General features: G+C 37.2%; 1 protein-coding gene across 10 annotated transcripts in view; it reads left to right on the forward strand.

Moving 5' to 3' along the window:
• Window positions 1-21,771, forward strand: part of CCDC158 (coiled-coil domain containing 158) — a 100,083-nt gene that overhangs the window by 66,184 nt on the left and 12,128 nt on the right. For 8 of the 10 annotated variants that reach the window (XR_011999183.1, XR_011999181.1, XR_011999182.1 and 5 more), the window contains one exon: window positions 19,052-19,212. The exons of 1 other annotated variant lie outside the window; for it this stretch is intronic. Coding sequence is in view for 5 of the 9 variants with exons in the window: in XM_025992962.2 (XP_025848747.2) it covers window positions 19,052-19,212 (161 nt within the window). In the remaining 4 variants the exon portion in view is untranslated. Of the gene's footprint in view, window positions 1-19,051; window positions 21,331-21,771 lie in introns of those variants that run through there. One more of the 10 variants, XR_011999184.1, reaches the window with a different exon arrangement.

Here is a 21,771-nt window from a genome sequence, read left to right on the forward strand (position 1 = left end):
AGGGTGAATTTCATTCTTTAAGTGTTTTAAAACTTTGCATGTCTGAAAATACCATTATTCTTCACTTACATGTGATTGATGCTCAAAGTCTTGTTGTGGTAGTGCTATTTTGACTGCAGAGCCTTTGTCTGTGACTTGTTTTTGTTCTTTTTTCTTAGCATTTGTAGGGTCTTTATCCCTCATAGATTGATTTCAAGATGATGCCTGTGGGGTTTTTTTCTTTTCATTGTGGTGGGTACCTAGCAAGCTCTTGTATTCTTTTGTTCTCAGAAATTTTCTTGTATCATTTATTTGATCATTTTCTCCCTCCATTTTTATCTTCTCTCTTTTTAGAATTTCTGTTAGTAACTTAATAGGCCTCTTGGACCTCTGTAGTCATCTTTAATTCCAACTTCCATGTTAATCTCCTCATCTTTTATTTCTACCTCTTAGGAAATTTCCTCAACTCTGTCTTCTAAACATCTTTGAATTTTTTTTCTGATATCATTCATATAGGTGTGTGTGTATACATATATATTTTAATTTCCAGGAGCTCTTTTCTCTTTATATAGTTTTATGTTCTTTTGTGATGTAGTACTTTCTCATTTCTGTTTAAAAATATTAACTTCAGTTTTTCAGTAATTTCTCTGGTCAAAAATCATTGATTTTTTTCAAATTTGTTTTTTGTTTTGAAATCTGTCATTCAAGACTTTCCTTCAATGTTTAGTGATCATTGGCTCTTCATTCATATTTAAGATTGAAGCCCTAAGGGATGCCTGGGTGGCTCAGCGGTTGAGCGGCCCAGGGTGAGATCCTGGAGTCCTGGAATCGAGTCCCACATCAGGCTCCCTGCATGGAGCCTGCTTCTCTCTCTGCCTGTGACTCTGTGTCTCTCATGAATAAATAAAATCCTTAAAAATAAAAAAAAAGATTGAAGCCCTAAGAAGCTGCTTAAAAGGTCTTTGTAAGGTTGACAGGATTTGTCAGCTGGTAGATAGTTAAGTGTTGCTTTTTTTATTGAGGGACCCTAAAATTGTGTGTAAGTTTTTTTCTTGGTCCTGTGAGTTCTCCTAATGAGGGAGTCTCTTACTACTGGCTTATAGGTATAAATCACCTGCCAGGATTCTGAGACATGAGTGGGGTGAGGAGTCTGGGGTATCTATATATCCATACAATCTCACTTAAGTGCTCATGTTTTCATTTTGCAACCTTACTCTTTTTTTTTTTTTAATTAAAATTTTTTTTTTTTTATTTATGATAGTCACAGAGAGAGAGAGGGGCAGAGACACAGGCGGAGGGAGAAGCAGGCTCCATACACCGGGAGCCCCACATGGGATTCGATCCTGGGTCTCCAGGATCGCGCCCTGGGCCAAAGGCAGGCGCCAAACCGCTGCGCCACCCAGGGATCCCCTCATTTTGCAACCTTACTCTTGCTATGCCACATAGCAAAATCCTCTGGTTCAACCTTTGTAACCTTTGGAGCCTTTGGAGCCTAAAGTCCTCTGGTTCAACCTCATGTAGAAATTAAGCTTCTAAATTCAGGGGAAAAGAATGAGTGATTACCTGACTATGTGGGGAGAGCATCTGAGATTCTAACAGCTTCTCCCATAGACTTTTAGCCAGCCCTCCCATTTTGCTGCTCTTTCTCTTATTTTGGCCTTCAGAAATACATGAGGCCTCCAGTTTCTGTCCCTTTTTGGAATACTCTCATGCAGAGCAGCTTTCTTCTTGTTGTCTACTTTTGTGCAGCTACTTTAAGTTTTAGCTTTCTTTGTTATGCTTAATCAGTTACAAATTATGCATTTGCTTTCCATCTCCTAAAATTTTGTTATCCTTATTCATCTAATGTTATATCTTTCTTTTTCTCTTTATCCTTATTAATTCCTTTACTGTCCTTTCAGTTGGGCTGCAGATAGAGTAGACATAATGTTCAAAAGTGGAATATTACTGTTTGCATTCTTCTGCATTGCCCCTTCAGTTATCTTGTTAATTTTAGTCTGCCTATTCAATAATTCTAATGATAGTTGAAATTTACTGAATACCAGGTACTGTTCAAAGTACTTTCTGTAGATTATCTGATTTATTCCTCACAACTGCCCACATAAGGTAAGTGCTATTACTATCCATATTTTACAGATGAAGAAACTGAGGTTTGGAAAAACTAAGTGACTTACATACAATTCACTTATTAAAAGCAGTTATGCCAAGATTTAACCAACACAGCCTCAGTCTAGATCCTGTGTTCTTTTTTTTTTTTTTATCAAGATTTTATTTATTTATTCATGAGAGACACAGAGAGAGAGAGAGGCAGAGACACAGACAGAGGGAGAAGCAGGCTCCATGCAGGGAGCCCGAGGCAGGACTCGATCCCGGGTCTCCAGGATCACGCCCTGAGCCGAAGGCAAATGCCCAACCGCTAAGCCACCCAGGCGTCCCTAGATCCTGTGTTCTTAACTATTATTCTGTACTGCTTCTCTACACTACAATACTGAATGCTGTTTATAAAAAAAATTTAAATAATTGATGATGTAAATAGATTATCTGCCTGAACTAATATTGTACTTCATACATGCATATACATATGCACACATACATACAAATACACGCAAATGTTAATTGATATCTTGATATAGAAGAATTTTAATGTTTCACATAGAGGCTATTTGCATATAAAAATAAAATATTTCCAGGGACACCTGGGTGGCTCAGCAGTTTAGCACCTGCCTTCGGCCCAGGGCATGATCCTGGAGACCCAGGATTGAGTCCCTCATTGGGCTCCCTGCACGGAGCCTGCTTCTCCCTCTGCCTGTGTCTCTGCCTTTCTCTCTCTCTCTGTGTGTGTGTGTGTGTGTGTGTGTGTTTGTGTTTCTCATGAATAAATAAATAAAATCTTTAAAAATAAAAATAAAATATTTCTAAGACAATGTAATTTATTTTATTTATATATCAGGATCCATGCACATGCATTATATGTAATGTGTACTAGTTATGCTTGATCTTTGCCACCAAAGTATCCATGATGTGGGCAAGAATTTTAGCAACACTTTGTGTTTGTCTTTTTTCTACTCATTCTCAGTTTACAGTATAAATAATATATTTATATTCTAAGTAGATATTTATATTGCAGTTTTATTATAGTCTTCTAACAGAATTATAAGTGTAAGAGATAGGCTTGGGTCAGACATTCTCAAAATAGAATAGTCTAATTCAAACTGAATGAGATCAAGCTTTTATTTTTAGCTTTTCCATTTATCTTCTATCTTTGGAGAATGGAAATAGGACCAGTTGAGAAGTACATAGTCTCCTTAGACATTACTTATCTTACATCATAACTCCTACGTTGCCCTGTAATGGACTTGAGGCCATTAGAGAGAACCATATTTGGAAAAGATAGAAGTACATTAGAGATATAATTTAGGAGTCATTTTGGCAACAAATCTAACATTAAATGATTTCTGAGTCAAAATGTAATAGGAAACTAATCCAGTCACAAAATAAACCTTAAGTTTAACTGAAGAGAATAAGCTTATATTCTTCCCTTGAAACCAAAAGCCTATAGAAGTTTTAACCTGAAAACGTAGATCCTCTAGAAATAGCCTTAACATGAATCCTAAGGGTCAAAAGATTGGGGTGGGGAGGAGCATGATTTTTTTTTTTTTTAAGATTTTCTTTATTCATAGAGACAGAGAGAAAGGGGCAGAGACACAGGCAGAAGGAGAAGCAGGCTCCATGCAGGGACCTGATGTGGGACTCCAGGATCACGTCCTGGGCCAAAGGCAGGTGCTAAACCAGTGAGCCACCTAGAGATCCCCTAGTTTTCTACCATTAAGTATGATGTGGGGCACCTAGGTGGCTCAGTGGATTAAGCATTTGACTCCTGATACCACCTTGGGTCTTGATCTCAGGCTCATGAGTTCAAGGCCTTCATTGGACTACATGCTGGATGTGGAGCCTATTTTTTTATTTATTTATTTATTTATTTTTTAAAGTGTGATGTTAGCTATGTTTTTTGTAGATGCTCTTTACCAAATTGAGAACGTTCCTTCTCTATTTCTAGTTTGCTGAGAACTTTTTATGATAAATTGGTGTTGGATTTTTTCAGATGCTTTTCTGCATTTATTGACATGATTATGTGATTTTCTTTCTTCTTTAGCCTGTTATTATAACTTAACTGCTTTAAGCATCTGTGTGCATGTTTTTATGTAGACAGAAGTTTTTTTTTTAGCTAAGTTTTCAATATCATCTTATAATTAATTGATTTTTGAATGTTGAACTAGCTTTGATTACCTGGGATAAATCCCCCTTGATTGTGTTATATAACTTTTTGCATAAATTGTTGAATTATATATGTTAATATATTGTTGAGTGTTTTTCTATCTGTGCTCTTGAGAGATATTGGCCTTTAGTTTTCTTTTCTTGTAATTGTTTTGGTTTTGGTGTTAGGGTACTGCTTACCTCACAGAATTAGCAAATAAGTACAGCTATTTTCTAAAAGAGATTGTAGGGAATTGGTGTAATTTCTTCCTTAAATGTTTGGTAGAGTTTACCAGTGAACTCATTTAGGTCTGGTTCTTTCTGTTTTGAAAGGTTATTAATTACTGATTTAATTTCTTTAATAGACTTAAGCTTGTTCAGATTATCTGTTTCTTCTTATGGAATTGGTCCATTTCATCTGTGTTATAAAGTTTGTAGGAATAGAATTGTTTATAATACTCTATTTTTTTTCTTCTTTCGAAGCAGAATCAGATTAGAATTTTTTCATACTTATTTAAATAACTCATATCTAACATAAGTGTAGTTGTATTCTGTGTCTGCCTATTTAAAATTTAATCTAAGAACAGGCTCCTTAACAGATTTACTTAGAGACCAATCAGATTTGAAAACATATGACTTAAGAGATAGATTGTTAAATCTAACCTAAGAGAGATTTTCTTAGAACTATCTTGGGTGGGAGACAATGTTTTCTTGTGAACATTCTATCTAGGAAGAATTATAAGCAAAGAGTAAGTGGTTTAACAAATTCAATTTCTACAGTCTGCTTTAAAACTTTTATGTTAAAAATAAAAGAGTATAAAAGCATAACATCACTTCCAAGCTTTTCTCTACACAGTCAAGCACTTATTCTTTTTTTTTTAAAGGTTTGTTTTATTTATTTATCTAACTATTTATTTAATTTATGAGAGAGAACACAAGCAGGCGGAGCTGTAGGCAGAGGGAAAGGAGAGGAAGAAGCAGGCTCCTGCTGAGCAGAGAGCCTGATGTGCGGCTCAATCCCAAGACCCTGGGATCATGCCCTGAGCTGAAGACAGGTTGAGACACCCAGGAGCCCCAGCACTTGTTTATTTTAGGTGTCTGGCAGGATGGGGTTTGGTTGTGGTCAATCTGTGCCTTTTGCAACACCCCTGGCACACTAGAGGAGGTGGGAATGAGGATAAATTAGTCTATGAAAGGCTACCCCCCCCATGCTGCACCCTTCCAGAGTGAAAAAAGACTAAAGAGATGTGACCACTACATGCAACACATGATCCTAGATTAGCTCCTATAAAGGAATACTAATCTTTATCTTTTTAATGTCCTTAGGATTTGCAATTATATCCCTTCTTTAATTTTGGATATTAGTAATTTGTATATTATCTCTTCTTTCTAAGTTGGCCTGGCTAGAGGCTTATTGATTTTATTGATCTTTTCAAAGAATCAGTTTTTGGGTTGTTAATTTTTTCTGTTGATTTCCTATTTTTAATTCCATTGATTTCTGCTCTAATTGTTATTATTTATTTTATTTGCTTACTTTGAATTTAATTTGCTCTTCTTTGCAAGAAGAGACTGTGCAAGATGTTTAGATTATTAGTTTTAGATCTTTTTTTCTAATTATGCATTCAATGCTATAAATTTCCTTCTAAGCACTACTTTTGCTAAATGCCACAAATTTTTATAAGTTGTATTTTCATTTTCATTGTGTCAAAAATATTGTTAAATTTCTCTTGAAATTTCTTCTTTGGTCTCTGTGTTATTTAGGAGTATGCTATTTTTATCTCCAATTATTTGGGAATTTTCCAACTATCTTTTTATTATTGGTTTCAGTTTCAATTCTGTTGTATTACTGGAGTAGACAATGTACTTTTTTTTTTTTTTTTTAAAGATTTTATTTATCGGGATCCCTGGGTGGCGCAATGGTTTGGCACCTGCCTTTGGCCCAGGGCGCGATCCTGGAGACCCGGGATTGAATCCCACGTCGGGCTCCCGGTGCATGGAGCCTTTTTCTCCCTCTGCCTATGTTTCTGCCTCTCTGTGTGTGTGTGTGTGACTATCATAAATAAATAAAAATTAAAAAAAAAAAGAACCAGAGGATACCCCTCCTATTAAAAAAAAAAAGATTTTATTTATCCATTCATAGAGACAGAGAGAGAGAGAGGCAGAGACACAGGCAGAGGGAGAAGCAGGGTCCATGCAGGGAGCCTGACATGGGACTCGATCCCTGGTCTCCAGGATCACACCCCGGGCTACAGACTGTACTAAACCGCTGCGCCACCAGGGCTGCCCGAATGTATGTTTTTTCTTCTTTAAAAATTGTTAATATGTACTTTTGGCCCAAAGTGTGGTTTTTCTTAAGGAATGTTCCATGTAAACCTAAGAATATGTATTCTGTTTTTAGATGAAGGAATCTGCATATGTCAATTACTCCAATTGATTGATGGGGCTGTTAAGTTCAGCTATGTCCTTACTGATTTTCTACCTGCTGAATTTGTCCATTGTTGATAGTTATTGAAGTGTCTTCAGCTGTAATAGTGGGTTCATCATTTCTCCTTGCAGTTTTATCAGTTTTTGTCTTATATTTTGATGCCCTGCTGCTAAGTGCATACACGATAAGAATTGCTTATCTTCTTGGAGAATTGATATCTTTATCATTATGTAATTCCCCTCTTTTCCTTGTTCTGAAGTTTGCTCTGTCTGAAATTAATGTAGCTACTCCAATTTTCTTTTTATTAGTATTAGCATGATATTTCTTTCTCCATCTCCTTACTTTTAATTTATATGTGTCTTTATATTTAAAGTAGGTTTCTTGTAGACAGCATATGGTCAGTCTTGGGTTTTGATGCATGTTGGCAATCTCTGTCTTTTAAGTGGTATACTCGGGCCATCAATATTTAAATTCATTATTCATATAGCTAGATTAATATTACCATGTTTGTACCATGTTTGTTCTTCTCATTGCATTTGTTTTTGTTTTTTTTTGCTCTTTTTTCTGCCTTTTGTGATTTTAATTAAGCATTTAAAAAATACTGTCATTTTCTCTCCCTTTTTAATTTTTTAAAAAAATTTATTTATGATAGTCACAGAGAGAGAGAGAGAGACAGAGATACAGGCAGAGGGAGAAGCAGGCTCCATGCACCGGGAGCCCGACGTGGGATTCAATCCCGGGTCTCCAGGATTGCGCCCTGGGCCAAAGGCAGGCGCTAAACCGCTGCCACCCAGGGATCCCTTCTCTCCCTTTTTAGCATACAAATTATGTTTCTTTCTTTTCCTTTTTTTTTTTTTTTTTTAGTGGTTGCCCTAGAGTTTGCAACATACATTTACAACTAATCCAAGTCCACTTTGAAATGACACTATACCATATCATGGATAGTAGTACAAGAACCTTATAACAAAATAGTCCTAATTCTTCCTTCTTGTCCTTTGTATCATTGTGATCACTCATTTCACTTATACCTAAGCATATGAATATTCACATATATTTTGTATATATTGTTATATCATGTATGTATAACTGAATGCATTATTCCTATTATTTGAACAAACAGCTGTTACAGTAATTAAAAGAAAGTTTTTTATCTTATCTTCCCTTATTCTCTAAATTCTTCCTTTCTTTATGTAAATCTGAGTTTATGACTATATCATTTTCCTCCCCTCTGAAGAACTTTTAACATTTCTTGCAAGGCAGGTCTACTGACAACAAATTCCTTCAATTTTTGTCTGAGAAAGTCTTTATTTCTCCCTTACTTCTGAAGGATAATTTTGTAGGATATAGTTCTAGATTGGTTTAGAGGTTTTCTCTTAATATTTTAAATATTCTTGCTTGTATGGTTTATAAGAAGTCTGCTGTAATTCTCATCCTTGTTACTCTGTGTTTTTTCCTCTGGCTTCTTTAAAAACTTTTTGTCTTTGATTTTCTGTATTTTGAATATGATATGCCTATGGGCAGGTTTTTTTTGATGTCTGTATTGTTTGGTGTTTCATGAGGTTCCTGGATCTGTGGCTTGGTGTCTGTCATTAATCCTGGAAAATTCTCAGCCATTATTACTTCAAATGTTTCTTCTATTTCTTTCTTTTCCTTCTGGTACCCCCTTTATGTATGTTACACCTCTTACAGTGGTCCTACAGTTCTTAGACATTCTAGTCCATCTTCTTCATTTTTTTTTTTTTTTGTCTTTGCATTTCAGTTTTAGAAATTTCCATTCACATTTCTTCAAGTGGGGGCACCTGGGTGGCTTAATCAGTTGAGCATCCAACTCTTGATTTCTTGATTTCAGCTCTGGTCAGGATCTCAGGGATGTAGGATTGAGCACCATGTCAGGCTGTGCGCTCAGTGCAGAGTCTGTTTCAGATTCTTTCTCTGTCTCTCTCCCCCTCCACCCATCCCTGCTCGCATGCACACTTGTACCCTCTTTCTCCCCCTCTCTCTCACTCACTTGCTCTCTCTCTAAAATAAACAAATAAAAAATCTTTTTAAAAACCCAAACAAACATTCCTTCAAGCTCACTGATTATTTTCTTGTTCATGTTGTCTGTTGATAAGCCTATCAAAGACCTTTTGGGACACCTGGGTGGCTCAGCAGTTAAGCGTCTGCCTTTGGCCCAGGGCGCAGTCCTGGGGTCCTGGGATAAAGTCCCACATCGGGCTCCCCTGGTTTTTCTTTCTTTTTTTTTTTTTTTTAATTTTTATTTATTTATGATAGTCACAGAGAGATAGAGAGAGAGGCAGAGACACAGGCAGAGGGAGAAGCAGGCTCCATGCACTGGGAGCCTGACATGGGACTCGATCCCGGGTCTCCAGGATCGCGCCCTGGGCCAAAGGCAGGCGCCAAACCGCTGCGCCACCCAGGGATCCCTCCCCTGGTTTTTCTAAGTTATTTAGTACATTTTTCAGCAGCGAAACCAAACTGGGTCTTCAGCTTTATCCCCATTTCTTATAAAGGAAGAGCCTTTATACAACTGGACACATTTTGGTTTTTCCTCATTGAGAATTTTAACCCTTTTGCATTCTTTCTACAATAATTTGTAAACATATTTATTTTTACTTTTTTTTTTTTTTTTAACTTTTCAGGCCGAATATTTTATACTGCACTTATTTGTCAAAATAAAGATTCTCACATAATGCTGGTTATCTCTGGAAAAAAAAAAAACCCCACAGGTTTCTGCCTCTGTGTCTCTCATGAATAAATAAAAAGAAATATAAATATTTATTAAATATTTATTTATTTATTAAATATTTATTTATTTAATAAGAATCTTTAAAAAAAAACAGGGGATCCCTGGGTGGCTGGGGATCCCTGGGTGGCTCAGCGGTTTAGCGCCTGCCTTTGGCCCAGGGCGTGGTCCTGGAGTCCCAGGATCAAGTCCCACGTTGGGCTCCCGGCATGGAGCCTGCTTCTCCCTCCTCCTGTGTCTCTGCTTCTCTCTCTGTCTCTCTATGTCTATCATAAATACATAAATAAATCTTAAAAAAAAAGAAAAAGAAAAACCTCCTTCGTTTCCTTACAGTATTTTTCTAGGATTTCCTTTTGATTTCATCTTAGAATTTCTGTTTTTCTGCTTACATTATCTATCTGTTTTTGCATGTTGTCTACTTTTTCCATTAGAGCCCTTAGCATATTAATCATAAGGAAATTCCTAGTCTCATAATTCCAAAATCTCTGCCATATCTGAGTCTGATTCTGATGCTGGCTCTGTCTCTTCAGCTGCATTTTTGTTTTTGTCTTTTTAGTATGAATTTAATTTTTTTGAAAGCTAGACATGATGTACTGAATAAAAAGAACTGAAATAAATAGACCTTTAGTGTGAGGGTTTTGTGTTTATTTGACTAGGAGTTAGACCGTGCATGCTGCTTGCTGTAACTATAGATGTCAGAGGTTAAAATGTCCTCAAATGTCCTTGTTTTCTCTCCCCTTTTGTCTTTGGGTTTCCCTAGAGACTTCTTAGGGTCTTTGACATGCATTTATTTCTGTTGTAATCTCATTATTATATAGAAGCCTGTTGAAGTCATGGGTCAAGGTAAGGTGTGGGGAGAAGGGAAGCGTTCCCTGTAGTCCTGTGATTAGGTTTCAGTCTTTTAGTGAGCCTGTGCCACTGGGCTCAGGCCCTCCCAAGTGCTCAGTTTTGTTACCCGCCACTCCCCCCCACCCACTGCCACCTTTAGGTGAGAGAGGAAGGGGCTGAGTTGGGTATTTCCCTTCCCAGTTGGTAAGATTCTGGTATACAACCCAAGGTGTAGAGGGGCTCTGATTTAATAGTGTCTCTTGAAGGCTGGATTTGTTAAGAAGAACAGAATGCTCTGAACATCATTTCCAAATATGTACTTTCCCCCTATTCCTGCTAGAAACACAAGATTTTTCTGCAGTCTTCACCCTGAGAACCCACTGAGGCTCCTAAAGGTAAAACTCACAGAAGTATGCAGCCCCAACCTGGAGTTTTTAATTCATAAATTTGTCCATGTGAGCCTCCAGCAATTAGAATTTTTCTTCCTATTACTGGCTTAAATGAAGGGTTTCTATTCCTGGATTTCTCTTCCTGTAAGCTGTGATTCTGTATATTTGCCTCTGCTGTTGACCTCACTTCTCAGGTGGACCTAAGTAGAGTTGTTGATTGTTAAGCTTGTTCAGCTCTTTTCGTGTTGTGAGGACAGAGGTGACAACTAACAAGCTCCTCACATACTGCATTGACTGTTAATGACCTCTCTAGAAGATAGTTATCAGAAGTCCTAAAAATGCCCTTGGATTCAGTAAGATCATTTCTTGAAATTGGTCTTAAGAAAATAATCAGAGATAGCTACAAAGGTAAATACATGAAAATATTCACTGAACATTATTTATAATAGCAAAAAATAGAAAAAATACAAGTGTCTGACAATAGGGCTTTGGTATAAAAATTATGAAACATCAGTGTAGCCATTTACAGTTATTTTTTAACTAATGTTTATTATTTTTTTTAAAGATTTATTTATTTATTCATTCAGAGAGAGCGAGAGAGAGGCAGACACAGGCAGAGGGAGAAGCAGGCTCCATGCAGGAAGCCCAATGTGGGACTCGATCCCAGGTCTCTAGGATCACACCCCGGGCTGCAGGCGGCGCCAAACCACTGCGCCACCGGGGCTGCCCCCTTAACTAATGTTTAGAGGGAAATGTTCATGGTTAGTCAAATGACTAAAAATCCAATGAAAAAGTAGTATATATATATACAGATGGCCTGTCTCTCCGTTTTGTCTGAGGCCCCAAAGCCAAGAATAATACAGACATCCTAAGACAAGGTACTAGACCACCTATGCAGCACCAGCTAAAAGATTGTGAAACCAATTTTGCTACTTTTAGCTAGTCAATTCAAGGTTTAACAGGGGAGGCTAAAAGTTGAAGAGGCCCACAGAGAAGTGTTTAGAAGAAACTTGCCAGTATGCTCTGGTCCCTTCACACTCCCACACCTCAAGTGGAGATGGAGGAACTTCAGGGAATACTCTAGCAGAGCTGGACAAGTGTCCCCTGGGGTTTGATTTATGAGTCCTTTTAAGAAAATTTCATAGTCAAGTGCCTCTCTGTAACGGGCAAAGTGAAAAAGAGGACTGCCTTGGTGGCATATGGTACTTCCCTAGTGGAGAGCAAAGGTAAAACATGTGCTTCCATGGCCCAGTTACAGGCCTTAGAAAAAAAAACATTTTAAAAGGGATCCCAGCATGATCTTCATCAAGGTATAAATGCTGGGAGACCAGGGCTGGGCAGGGCTCATACACCAGTTCACTTGCTAGTGAAATCCCCAGAGTTCACCCCAGGGACCACTCAAGCGGGGCCTCACCTTCTTCCTCTGCTTTCCTCCCTTTCTTGTCTCCAACCATGAGGGGCCCAAAGCAGCATCTAACAAGTGAGGAAGGAGTAGGGCAGAAAAGGAAGAAGACTTAATACTCCTGTTCATTGAAGCCTTCCAAGCGTGAAACAGTCCTCTCCATTCATTCTGTAATTTTATATGTTTCAAAAAGACAAGAGGGAAATACCTCAAAGTGTTAAAATGTTAACAGTGTTTATCTTATGGCACATAGAATTTTTTCCTCATGTATTTTTTTAATTTTTAAGTGAAAACTTAATGCCTATATCATCAGAACAAAGTGTGTATAATTCAGAAAATATGTGTTTTTTTTAAAGTGACCCTTCAAGAATTAATTTATCTATAAAATATTATCAGGCAATTAATCCCTCAATAAATATGTTCTTGAATGGTATAATTTCATTTGAGGCCTTGCCCTTTCTAGGAATTCTTTGTTAATTTGTTAAGTTGGGAATTTAAAATTTTATTATTTTCATCAAAATGGATCCTGTCTTGATTAAAAAATAAATAGTGATTTAATGCTGACAATAGGTCATTTGCCTTATATACATTATTTCTAATCCTCACAATAATCTAGCAGGATAGATTGTATTGTCCCCATTTTTAAAATGAAGAAAAGGCACTTTAGAGAGGTAGTGTTGCCCAGGGTCCCACAGCTCGTACACAGCAGAGCCAGGATTAGTATTCAAGTCTGTTTGTGCTGTGCTGTCTGAAAATTCCCAGAAAACTTATATGTTCTTTCTCTGTCCTCTTTCTGTGTTTGTATTAAAGAAGACTTTTGGTTCACACATTGAACTTTTACAAAATTGGTACATGGGATTGGATTAGTCACAGTCCTTGGAGTTGACACTCTCATTATTGATCCTTATATGGCTTTATTTATTTGATTGTTTAAAATAACAACACAACTGAACACATTGCCCAGCCCAACAACCTGAACTTTACCAGTGACTTACCACTGTGTTCCTCTCCATTCCACCCCCAAGAAGTAGCCACTCTCCTGTAATTTTGATACAGTAGTAATGTATAAACAAATCTTCAGCATAAAAGTAGTTAAATATGTACCTGTAGAGATTTTTAATATAAATGGAGTACTACTATACACATTGGTTTACAACTAACATTTCTCGGAGGTCTTTCTCCACAAGACCTAAGGAACCAAATTCTCTAAATTTATTGATAAATTAGGACAGTGTCTGGGTATATTACATTGTCTGCTTTGGTTCCACAACCTCTAGGGGATCTTTGCCACAGCCTTTAGCCTTCAAGATTCCTTGATTTGGGCTAAATATGTGTGATATCTGGAGGTAGTTCTAATACCTCTGTGGGTAGCTAAATCTTATACATATTTCAGGACATATGTATGCACACTGCCACCCCATACACACAAAGAGCTCAATGAATATCATTTGTTGAATGGTTAACATTTGTTATTATTCTGTCAAGTTTACCTTTCCTTTAGTTAAAAATAACAATGTTGTTTGCATAGAAAAGTAATTATTCTTTTTAAATAATAGACCTAATACTTTATTTGAACACATACTTATAACAAAGAAATATTTCCTTTAAGGGGTAGGTATAAAATTTACTGAGATGTAACTTTCAGACTCACATTTTTGCCCCAATTTACTAGCTGCTTATTTTGCTTTGTGTAGGTATTTAATTTTTAGAGATTTAGTTTGAGCCTCTAGAATCTCATTTTATCCTGCTCCTAATATTTACTCCCATGGCTCACTTAAACTTACCGTCCTGGGAAAACTCAAGAGAGAAAGAATTTTCTTCTTCCAGGCTTATATTAGGATCAATTCTAGAGCTACCATATTGCCTTTTTTTGAATGTCAGTGTTGAAGGTATTAGTGTAAAACCACGAAGGTAAATGCTTTCCTCCCAATTGGGTTCCAGAAAAAAGGTAAACTATTAAACATGTTCCCTCACCCTTATAAGAAGCCGTTCGAAAAACTGTTTGGAAACAAAAAGGAGATAAGTTTCTGACTGTGACCATGTAACTTTCCCCTGCAACTAGAAAGAATGAGGATATTTCTACTTACATCAAGGGGAGCATAGTAGCTAGAATGCACAACTAGCCCTGATAATTTCTTAGCAGTGGCTTACTCAGGTACTAACATGCTGCGCTGTAAGTTATAGCACCTCTCCGGTGATTCTAGATCAGTAAATATGGAGCATATAAAATATGTTTCTATACTAAGGGAAGAGTGAGGTGCAAACCAGCCATTCTTGGATACTTCCTATGCACACACATTAAGCACTTCTCGTTTCTTGTACCATCCTTGTAAAGTGAGAGGTATTTTCTTCCTTTTTAGAGATGAGGAAATGGAGATTAAAATAAGCCTTCCTCTTGTTATGAAATTATATTTTCATGCATTTGCCTCTCATATTAATCTGTATGGTCACCACAGCAGGCCAGGTATATTTGTCATTTTACTTCAGTTTCTAAAGGAGTGTCTGGCATGTAGTAGGTGTCCTGCAAGGTTTCCTAAAGTGTGAAAGGTAACTTGCCCTAGATCACATAGCGAAAGAATGGTGCTCTTTTCAAAAGCCTGTGCTCTTTTCCTCTGTGCCCCACTGCCTCTCTGCTCCCTGTCACCTCAAGAATGGGTTAGGAAACAGCACTGGCATTTGTGTAAATATCTCTTTAGTGGTTTTAAAGACTCCCAAGGTATATTTGACTTATAAATCAATCTTTGTTTAATGCTTCTGAGTTCGGGGTAATTGCCCTCATGTGATTTGTGAATTACTTTCAGTAATAACCAGGCTATAATTAACTCAAGGCCAGTTGCTCAACTATATTATTTAGTCTTTGCCCATATTCTGTAGTTCTGTGATCCTAAATTTGGATACCTTATAGCCTGCTAATCACATTTCCTAATGAATTTATCCAGTGAGAGTCAGGCAGTGTACCAAAGTGGAAAGATCATGGACTTGGAAGTCAGATGACAGTCTTTATCCCAGTCTAACCATTTGTCCTTTGTGTAATTTTACCAAACTATTTAACCTCTCTGTGCCTCAGTTTTCTTATTTCTAAAACGGAAGTAATTATTTCAATCCTTATAGGGTGGTTTGAAGATTAAAGTTCAAATGAGATAATATGTAGAATACCTGATGCATGACAAGCACTAGATAAATGGTGCTTTTATTTATTTATGTCAACACTTTGGAATGATGAGCCAAGTCTATGAAGAGAAAGTTTGGTTAGAATAAATGTAGTCTAGAACTTGGTACTAAATACACAAAAATACAAAGTTGCAGTATGGGAGATGTGGCTTATTAGTAACATGTGGGAAGGGCCTCCCTTGAGGTCTCAGTCTGAGTCAGCAGTATTATGTAGCAGCCTAAAAAGGTTTTAAAGATAGCATCCTTATCCTCCCAGAGAGGGACAGTTCTCCACACAGACTCTCCCTGGATTCTCTGTTTCAGTTTTAAGGGATGAGTATTTAAGGAATCACTGAGTAAGCAGTCTGTCAAAAGAGACAATCAGAGTGTTAAGAAATCGTGAGCCCATGACACATGAAAAGAGTAGATGGCTTGAAGAGATTTAGCCTGTGGTATGTGTTACAAAGTGGAGATTAGGGGAATGGAGGTTGAAGTGATAAAATAAGCATCAATTTCTAAAGGATTATGTTCGACTTGTTCCCTGTGACTTAAAAGGTAAAATGATGACCAGGATATAAATTGTATGGAAGAGATTCAATTAGCCTTTCTCTCAAGGGATTAAATGTATATAAAAATTGAGACTGCCTGCCTTGGTTTTTGGTGATCATGCAAAGGTCAGATAAGTATATTGCTAGGGTGCCATAAAGGAAATTCATTGTCATTTCTTTCTTTTTTTTTTTTTTAATTTTATTTATTTATGATAGTCACACAGGGAGAGAGAGAGAGGCAGAGACACAGGCAGAGGGCTCCATGGCAGGCTCCATGCACTGGGAGCCCAACGTGGGATTTGATCCCAGGTCTCTAGGATCGCGCCTTGGGCCAAAGGCAGGCGCCAAACCGCTGCGCCACCCAGGGATCCCTCATTGTCATTTCTGTTTGGAGATTAAACTAGTACTAGATGATCTTCAAGACTCTCCAACCTTGATATTTTTTTATTTTTATACCCATGCCAAGTGTAGAGTGTGGAGTATATAAAGAGTGATAACCAAATCAAATCCTTCCTTTGTAAAGTACCTTACATTTTAATTGAAGGAATAGCATACATTTCAAAAGTTCTTAAAAGTGTTAGGATGAAGTCATAATAAGAGAATGTCATAGGACTGATTATGATTATTTGCTAAGTGAATGTTAGAATTCAATGCTTTTCAACCTTTTTTTATTACTTCAAGTTTTAATTTAAATTCTAGTCAGTTCACATGTAATGTAATCTTGGTTTCAGGAGTAGAATTCAGTGATTCATCACTTACATATAAAACCCAGTGCTCATCTCAAGTCTTTAATCCCTCTTTAATCCCCATCACCTGTCTAGTCCATCCCCCACCCACCTCCTTCCAGCAACCGTTGTTTGTTTTCTGTAGTTAAGAGTCTCTTTTGGTTTGCTTCCCTCTCTTTTTTTATGTCTTATAAAGCACTAGTCACTCTCAAACTGAGTGCCATAATCTCAGGGAGAAAAAAGAATATTTCTGTTTCCAGGTTATTATGATATCATTTATAATAAATGTCAAGGCTTAAAATTTTTTATAATTATCAAAGCTTATTAAATAAACTTGTTAATGGGCAGATGATATGAAAGTCCAGGTGCTACACTGAGATTTTAAGGTTAGAACTAAGGCAACTGAAGATCGCAGTAGGATAAAGTTTTATTTTTATAAAATTTTTTATCTTATTCCATAGCAGACATTATGTCCACCAGGGTTAAGACAGGACAAAACCAGTATTTGGTGAAATTAGATCATCTGCATAGAGATAAATGCTCTTACTCATAAGAAACTGGTTCAGCACATGTGAGATCAGGGGTATGTGGGAAATCTCTGTACCTTTCATTCAGTTTTGCTGTGAACCTAAAACTGCTCTAAAAAATAGTCTATTAAAACTGGTTCACAAAAAAAAAAAAAAAAAACTGGTTCACATCTTTATTATTTTAAATTAATGGAGCCAAATTTAGTAATTAAATGGAGTCTAATTTATGAAACTCTGAACTCATGGCAATTTCCAGGAAAAGTGACCGTCAGTAAACTGGAAAGACCGTACTTACCCACTCATTCAGTTAATCAGAATTCTTAACATCTTCAGCTGAATGTTATATGTAGTTTGTCAGTGGGTTTAGGAAGAGAAGAGGATTATGAGGCTTATTTCAATAACATCAACACTTGTTTGTCATGGACCCTAGAAAAGCAAAGCCAGTGTTCATTCAGCAACCAATGTATATGGCAGGCTTAACTCTACATTGGGACAGATACTTCCAGCTAAAGTAGCTTGATGATGACTGATGCCTTTCTATCCATGAGTGTCCTCCAGCTAAGACCATCTGCTCTCCAGAGCAACTTCGGATTATCATTTGGTTTCCCTTTTTGAGGTGCCTATTGGGAACATCTGTAGTTCTTATTATATTATAAATATTCATTAGGGAATACTTATATATCTAAAACTCATTTAAAAAAAAAAAACTCATTTAAGGGGCACCTGGGATCTCAGTGGCTGAGTGTCTGCCTTCGGCTCAGGTCGTGATCCTGGGGTCCTGGATCAAGTCCCACATTGGACCCCCTGCAGGGAGCCTGCTTCTCCCTCTGCTTGTGTCTCTGCCCCTCTCTCTCTATCATGAATAAATAAATAAAATATTAAAAAACAAAAAGTCTCAAAAATATCGAATGTCTCTTTCCTCATCAGTAAAATGGGGGAGTAAATTAATTCATCTCTAAAGAGTTCCTTACTTCTAAAGTTCTGTAGCTTTATTTTTTTTAAAGATGTATTTATTTATTCATGAGAGACACAGAAAGAGAGAGAGAGAGGCAGAGACACAGGCAGAGGGAGAAGCAGGCTCCATGCAGGGAGCCTGATGCAGGACTCGATCCCAGGTCTCCAGGATCACACCCTGGGCTGAAGGCAGCACTAAACCGCTGAGCCACCGGGGCTGCCCAAAAGTTCTATAGCTTTATAAAATTAGTTCAGCCCTAAACAAAGTGTTAGAATTAATTTTTTAAATTTTATGTATTCATGAGAGACACATACAATTATTTATTCATGAGAGACACACAGTTATTTTGTGTTATTTTGCCTGGACATAGGTGTAAATTTTTTTTTAAGATTTTATTTGTTTATTTCTTTAATAGCACAAGCAGGGATAGTGGCAGGCAGGGGGAGAGGGAGAAGCAGACTCTCCACAGAGCCGGGAGCCCAATGCAGGAACTCATTCCAGGGCCCTGGGATCACAACCTGAGCCAAAGGCAGATGCTTAACAGACCCCCCCCCAGGCACCCATAGCTGTAAATACTTAATGACATAGTGTGCTATCCATACTACATGGTTAAAATTTTTTTGATGATTTAAAATAGATGTGTAGGGGGATCCCTGGGTGGCGCAGCAGTTTGGCTCCTGCCTTTGGCTCAGGGCGCGATCCTGGAGACCCGGGATCGAATCCCACGTCGGGCTCCCGGTGCATGGAGCCTGCTTCTCCCTCTGCCTGTGTCTCTGCCTCTCTCTCTCTCTCTCTCTGTGTGACTATCGTAAATAAATTTTAAAAAATTAAAATAAAATAAAATAAAATAGATGTGTATAGTTTGATCCTAGGTGTATATCCTCTAATTTATAAATATGGATACATAAATAAGTATACACACATTTATAAATTAGATACAGCACTGTGTTGATTATTGATTGGTTATTATTGATTATCCCTGAGTAGTAAGATTACAGGTGATTTTTATTTTTTCTTCTTTTTCCTCCATAATTTCTATTTTACCAGCTAAATTAATTTTACAATAGAAAATAGCATACAAATTAAAAAAAACCAAGGTGTTTTGTAAATTGTTTTAATTTAGCACTCTATGAAACCTAACACATTGAAGGAAGATCCAACAAGGGACCTGAAACAACTTCTCCAAGAGTTGAGAAGTGTGATCAACGAGGAACCAGCTGTGCCTCTGGGCAAGCCTGAAGAAGAAGGGAGAGCACCATCCCTGGGAGTCTCATATGTGGCTGTGTAAGACTGGGTGTACTGCAGAATGGTAGAGCTGCTCTCATCAGGGGTTTGCCATTAGTTGTTTATGTGGTGTCAGAGTTTGAGGTTTAACATCAAAGAGTATCTGATGTTACCAGGGAAGACAATATGAAAGTGGAAGAGCTAAGCCAAAGTAAAACAACTTGATATGAAGAGCAATCATTACAGTTACTCTGTTCAGAAAGAAATGAGTCAAAGCAAGGTGTTAGCCAAAGTCACGTTAGTATAGTAAGTTGTAGTTCCCGACAGATTTTACACCCATAAGCTTATTTGATCATCACAGCAACTGTTTGAACCAGGACAGGGCAGAGTTTATTTATCTCATCTAAAAAAGTGAGAAGAAAGTAAGCTTCACAAGGTTGACATGCTTGCGGCCACACAGTTCAATGGTGGAGCTAAACCAGAATCATGAGAATTACAAGTATAATCTAATAGGGTTCAGGTATAACCTAATAGGAAAATCCTTGGTTCTCTAGGGATTCATGCCAATGACTTATACCAGATTAGTAAAAGGTCACACCCAAAAATGACTGAACCAGTTCACCAGCCCTTCCCTGTAGATACCTGCAGATATCAATGAGATTCTCATATTCTTTTCAAATAGTGTTTTAAAATTTTATTGTGTGTTATTATTAGATTAACAAATCATTTTAATAGAGTATACGGTATATTATACACAGTGTACAGTATACAGTAAATACACTGTATTTAATACAGAGTACTAATTGTATACTAATTCTTAGTATTGTAGCAGCTTGTTGTAATATTCATTTTCTGGATATCTGGCAAATATCTAAAAGTAATACTTTCTGAAATAATACACATATGTAAGCAATCTCCAGTTTCTTAAGGTGTCAAATTATTATATGTGAACCTGAAGTAGCTAAATATTAACTGGATTTATTTAATATTTATTAATAGTATTATTAGTCGTAATAGTGAAATAGCACAGCCCGGTTACATAGCTTAACATTGCATTCCCCGAATCATATGTCAGAAACATTCCACTGGCTGCTCCTCTGAGGAGTACATATATGTTCAGAGCACTTTCATTTTTGTGGGAACTCTATAATATGCCTTCTAAGCCAGGGCAGTATTACTAAGCTCATTTGACAAATGAGGAGGTTGAGGCATAGATTGAGTTGCCTTCTTCTCTGAAGCAAAGAGGCAAAGCCAAAAGTAACAGTTAGAGCCCCTGGCTCCCAGCACTAATCATTCCAGAAAAATTGCTATGATTTCCCTGATCAGAGGATTTCCAGCACTTTAGCCACTAATTGTGGACTTGAACTCTATTGGACTGTATTGAACATGAATATATTTGGCTCCTTCCTTTAAAGAATGTATGTTAATTTGCTGTAATTGTACAAATGACCTTGTTACCAAAGCCTCATCTCAGCCTGAAGCTTTTCAGGGTCTATGAAAGCATGTCTGAGTTGATAAAATCCAGGGGCGGCTTTCTGCAAAATTTGCTTGGACACCTAAAATCTACTGATGTGCTTTAAGGAAGAATTTTTTTTTAATTTTATTTATTTATTCATGAGAGATAGAGAGAGAGAGAAAGGCAGAGACACAGGCAGAGAGAGAAGCAGGTTCCATGCAGGGAGCGCAATGCGGGACTCAATCCTGGGACTCCAGGATCACACCCTGGGCCGAAGGCAGATGCTAAACTACTGAGCCACCAGGGATTCCTAAGGAAGAATTAAATACATATGAGCAATTAATTATTCTAAAAATACATGGAATCTGGAAATTGTTCTTTGTATAATTAACTGAGAGTTAACATTTATCTATACAGAGATGATAGAGTAAGATATTGCATTACTGAATCAAGCCTGAATTAGAGATAATCTATAGGTAAGAATCTGAGATTCTGAGTCTAATTAATTGTCCAAAGAATTTTTTTAGATTTCCAGGGAATTTGTGATGTCTGGACAGTTTACATGGGGATTGATGGGCATTTGGGCTTTAAAGTTAAGGCTGTTATGTTAAATCTAAGGCGGATTCAATGTAATGTATTTTCTAGAAATCAGGAATTTTTTTTTGGCTTATTTTAAATTTTGCTGCTGTTTACCCATATAAAGGTATTTACATGGTATGCCATACCAAATATAGAAGAGTTTTTTCTATATTTGTACTCATTTACAATGGCTTATATAACTTTTGAGAGAAAGGTCGTCTGGAAGGAAAGTCTAAGAACCTCAGTATAGGATTCTAAGAACCCCACAGAGAACAATTGTGTTTTCCTCAGTAATTGAATAGCTGAATTGTTAAATGAAATCCTAAAAAGAGCACAAAGAAATGAAATCCATAACCCCTCAACAGAGACAGCCTCCTTTTTTTTAGCCAAGGAGGAAAACAGCTAATATTAATTTGTTACTCACGTAAGACACAGAGGACATTACTGCCGGGTCTTCATCAGCCCACACTGCCTGCTGCAGTAGGGACCTGGTTCCCTGGTCTGACATTGAAGGAGAGCTCCCTAACTTATCAGCAGCCCCCTTAGCTCCCATAGTGTGCTCTAACCCAAACAGACTACTCCTG

This window comes from Vulpes vulpes, unplaced genomic scaffold, assembly GCF_048418805.1.
Source record: "Vulpes vulpes isolate BD-2025 unplaced genomic scaffold, VulVul3 u000000899, whole genome shotgun sequence".
NCBI classification, from domain to species: domain Eukaryota; kingdom Metazoa; phylum Chordata; class Mammalia; order Carnivora; family Canidae; genus Vulpes; species Vulpes vulpes.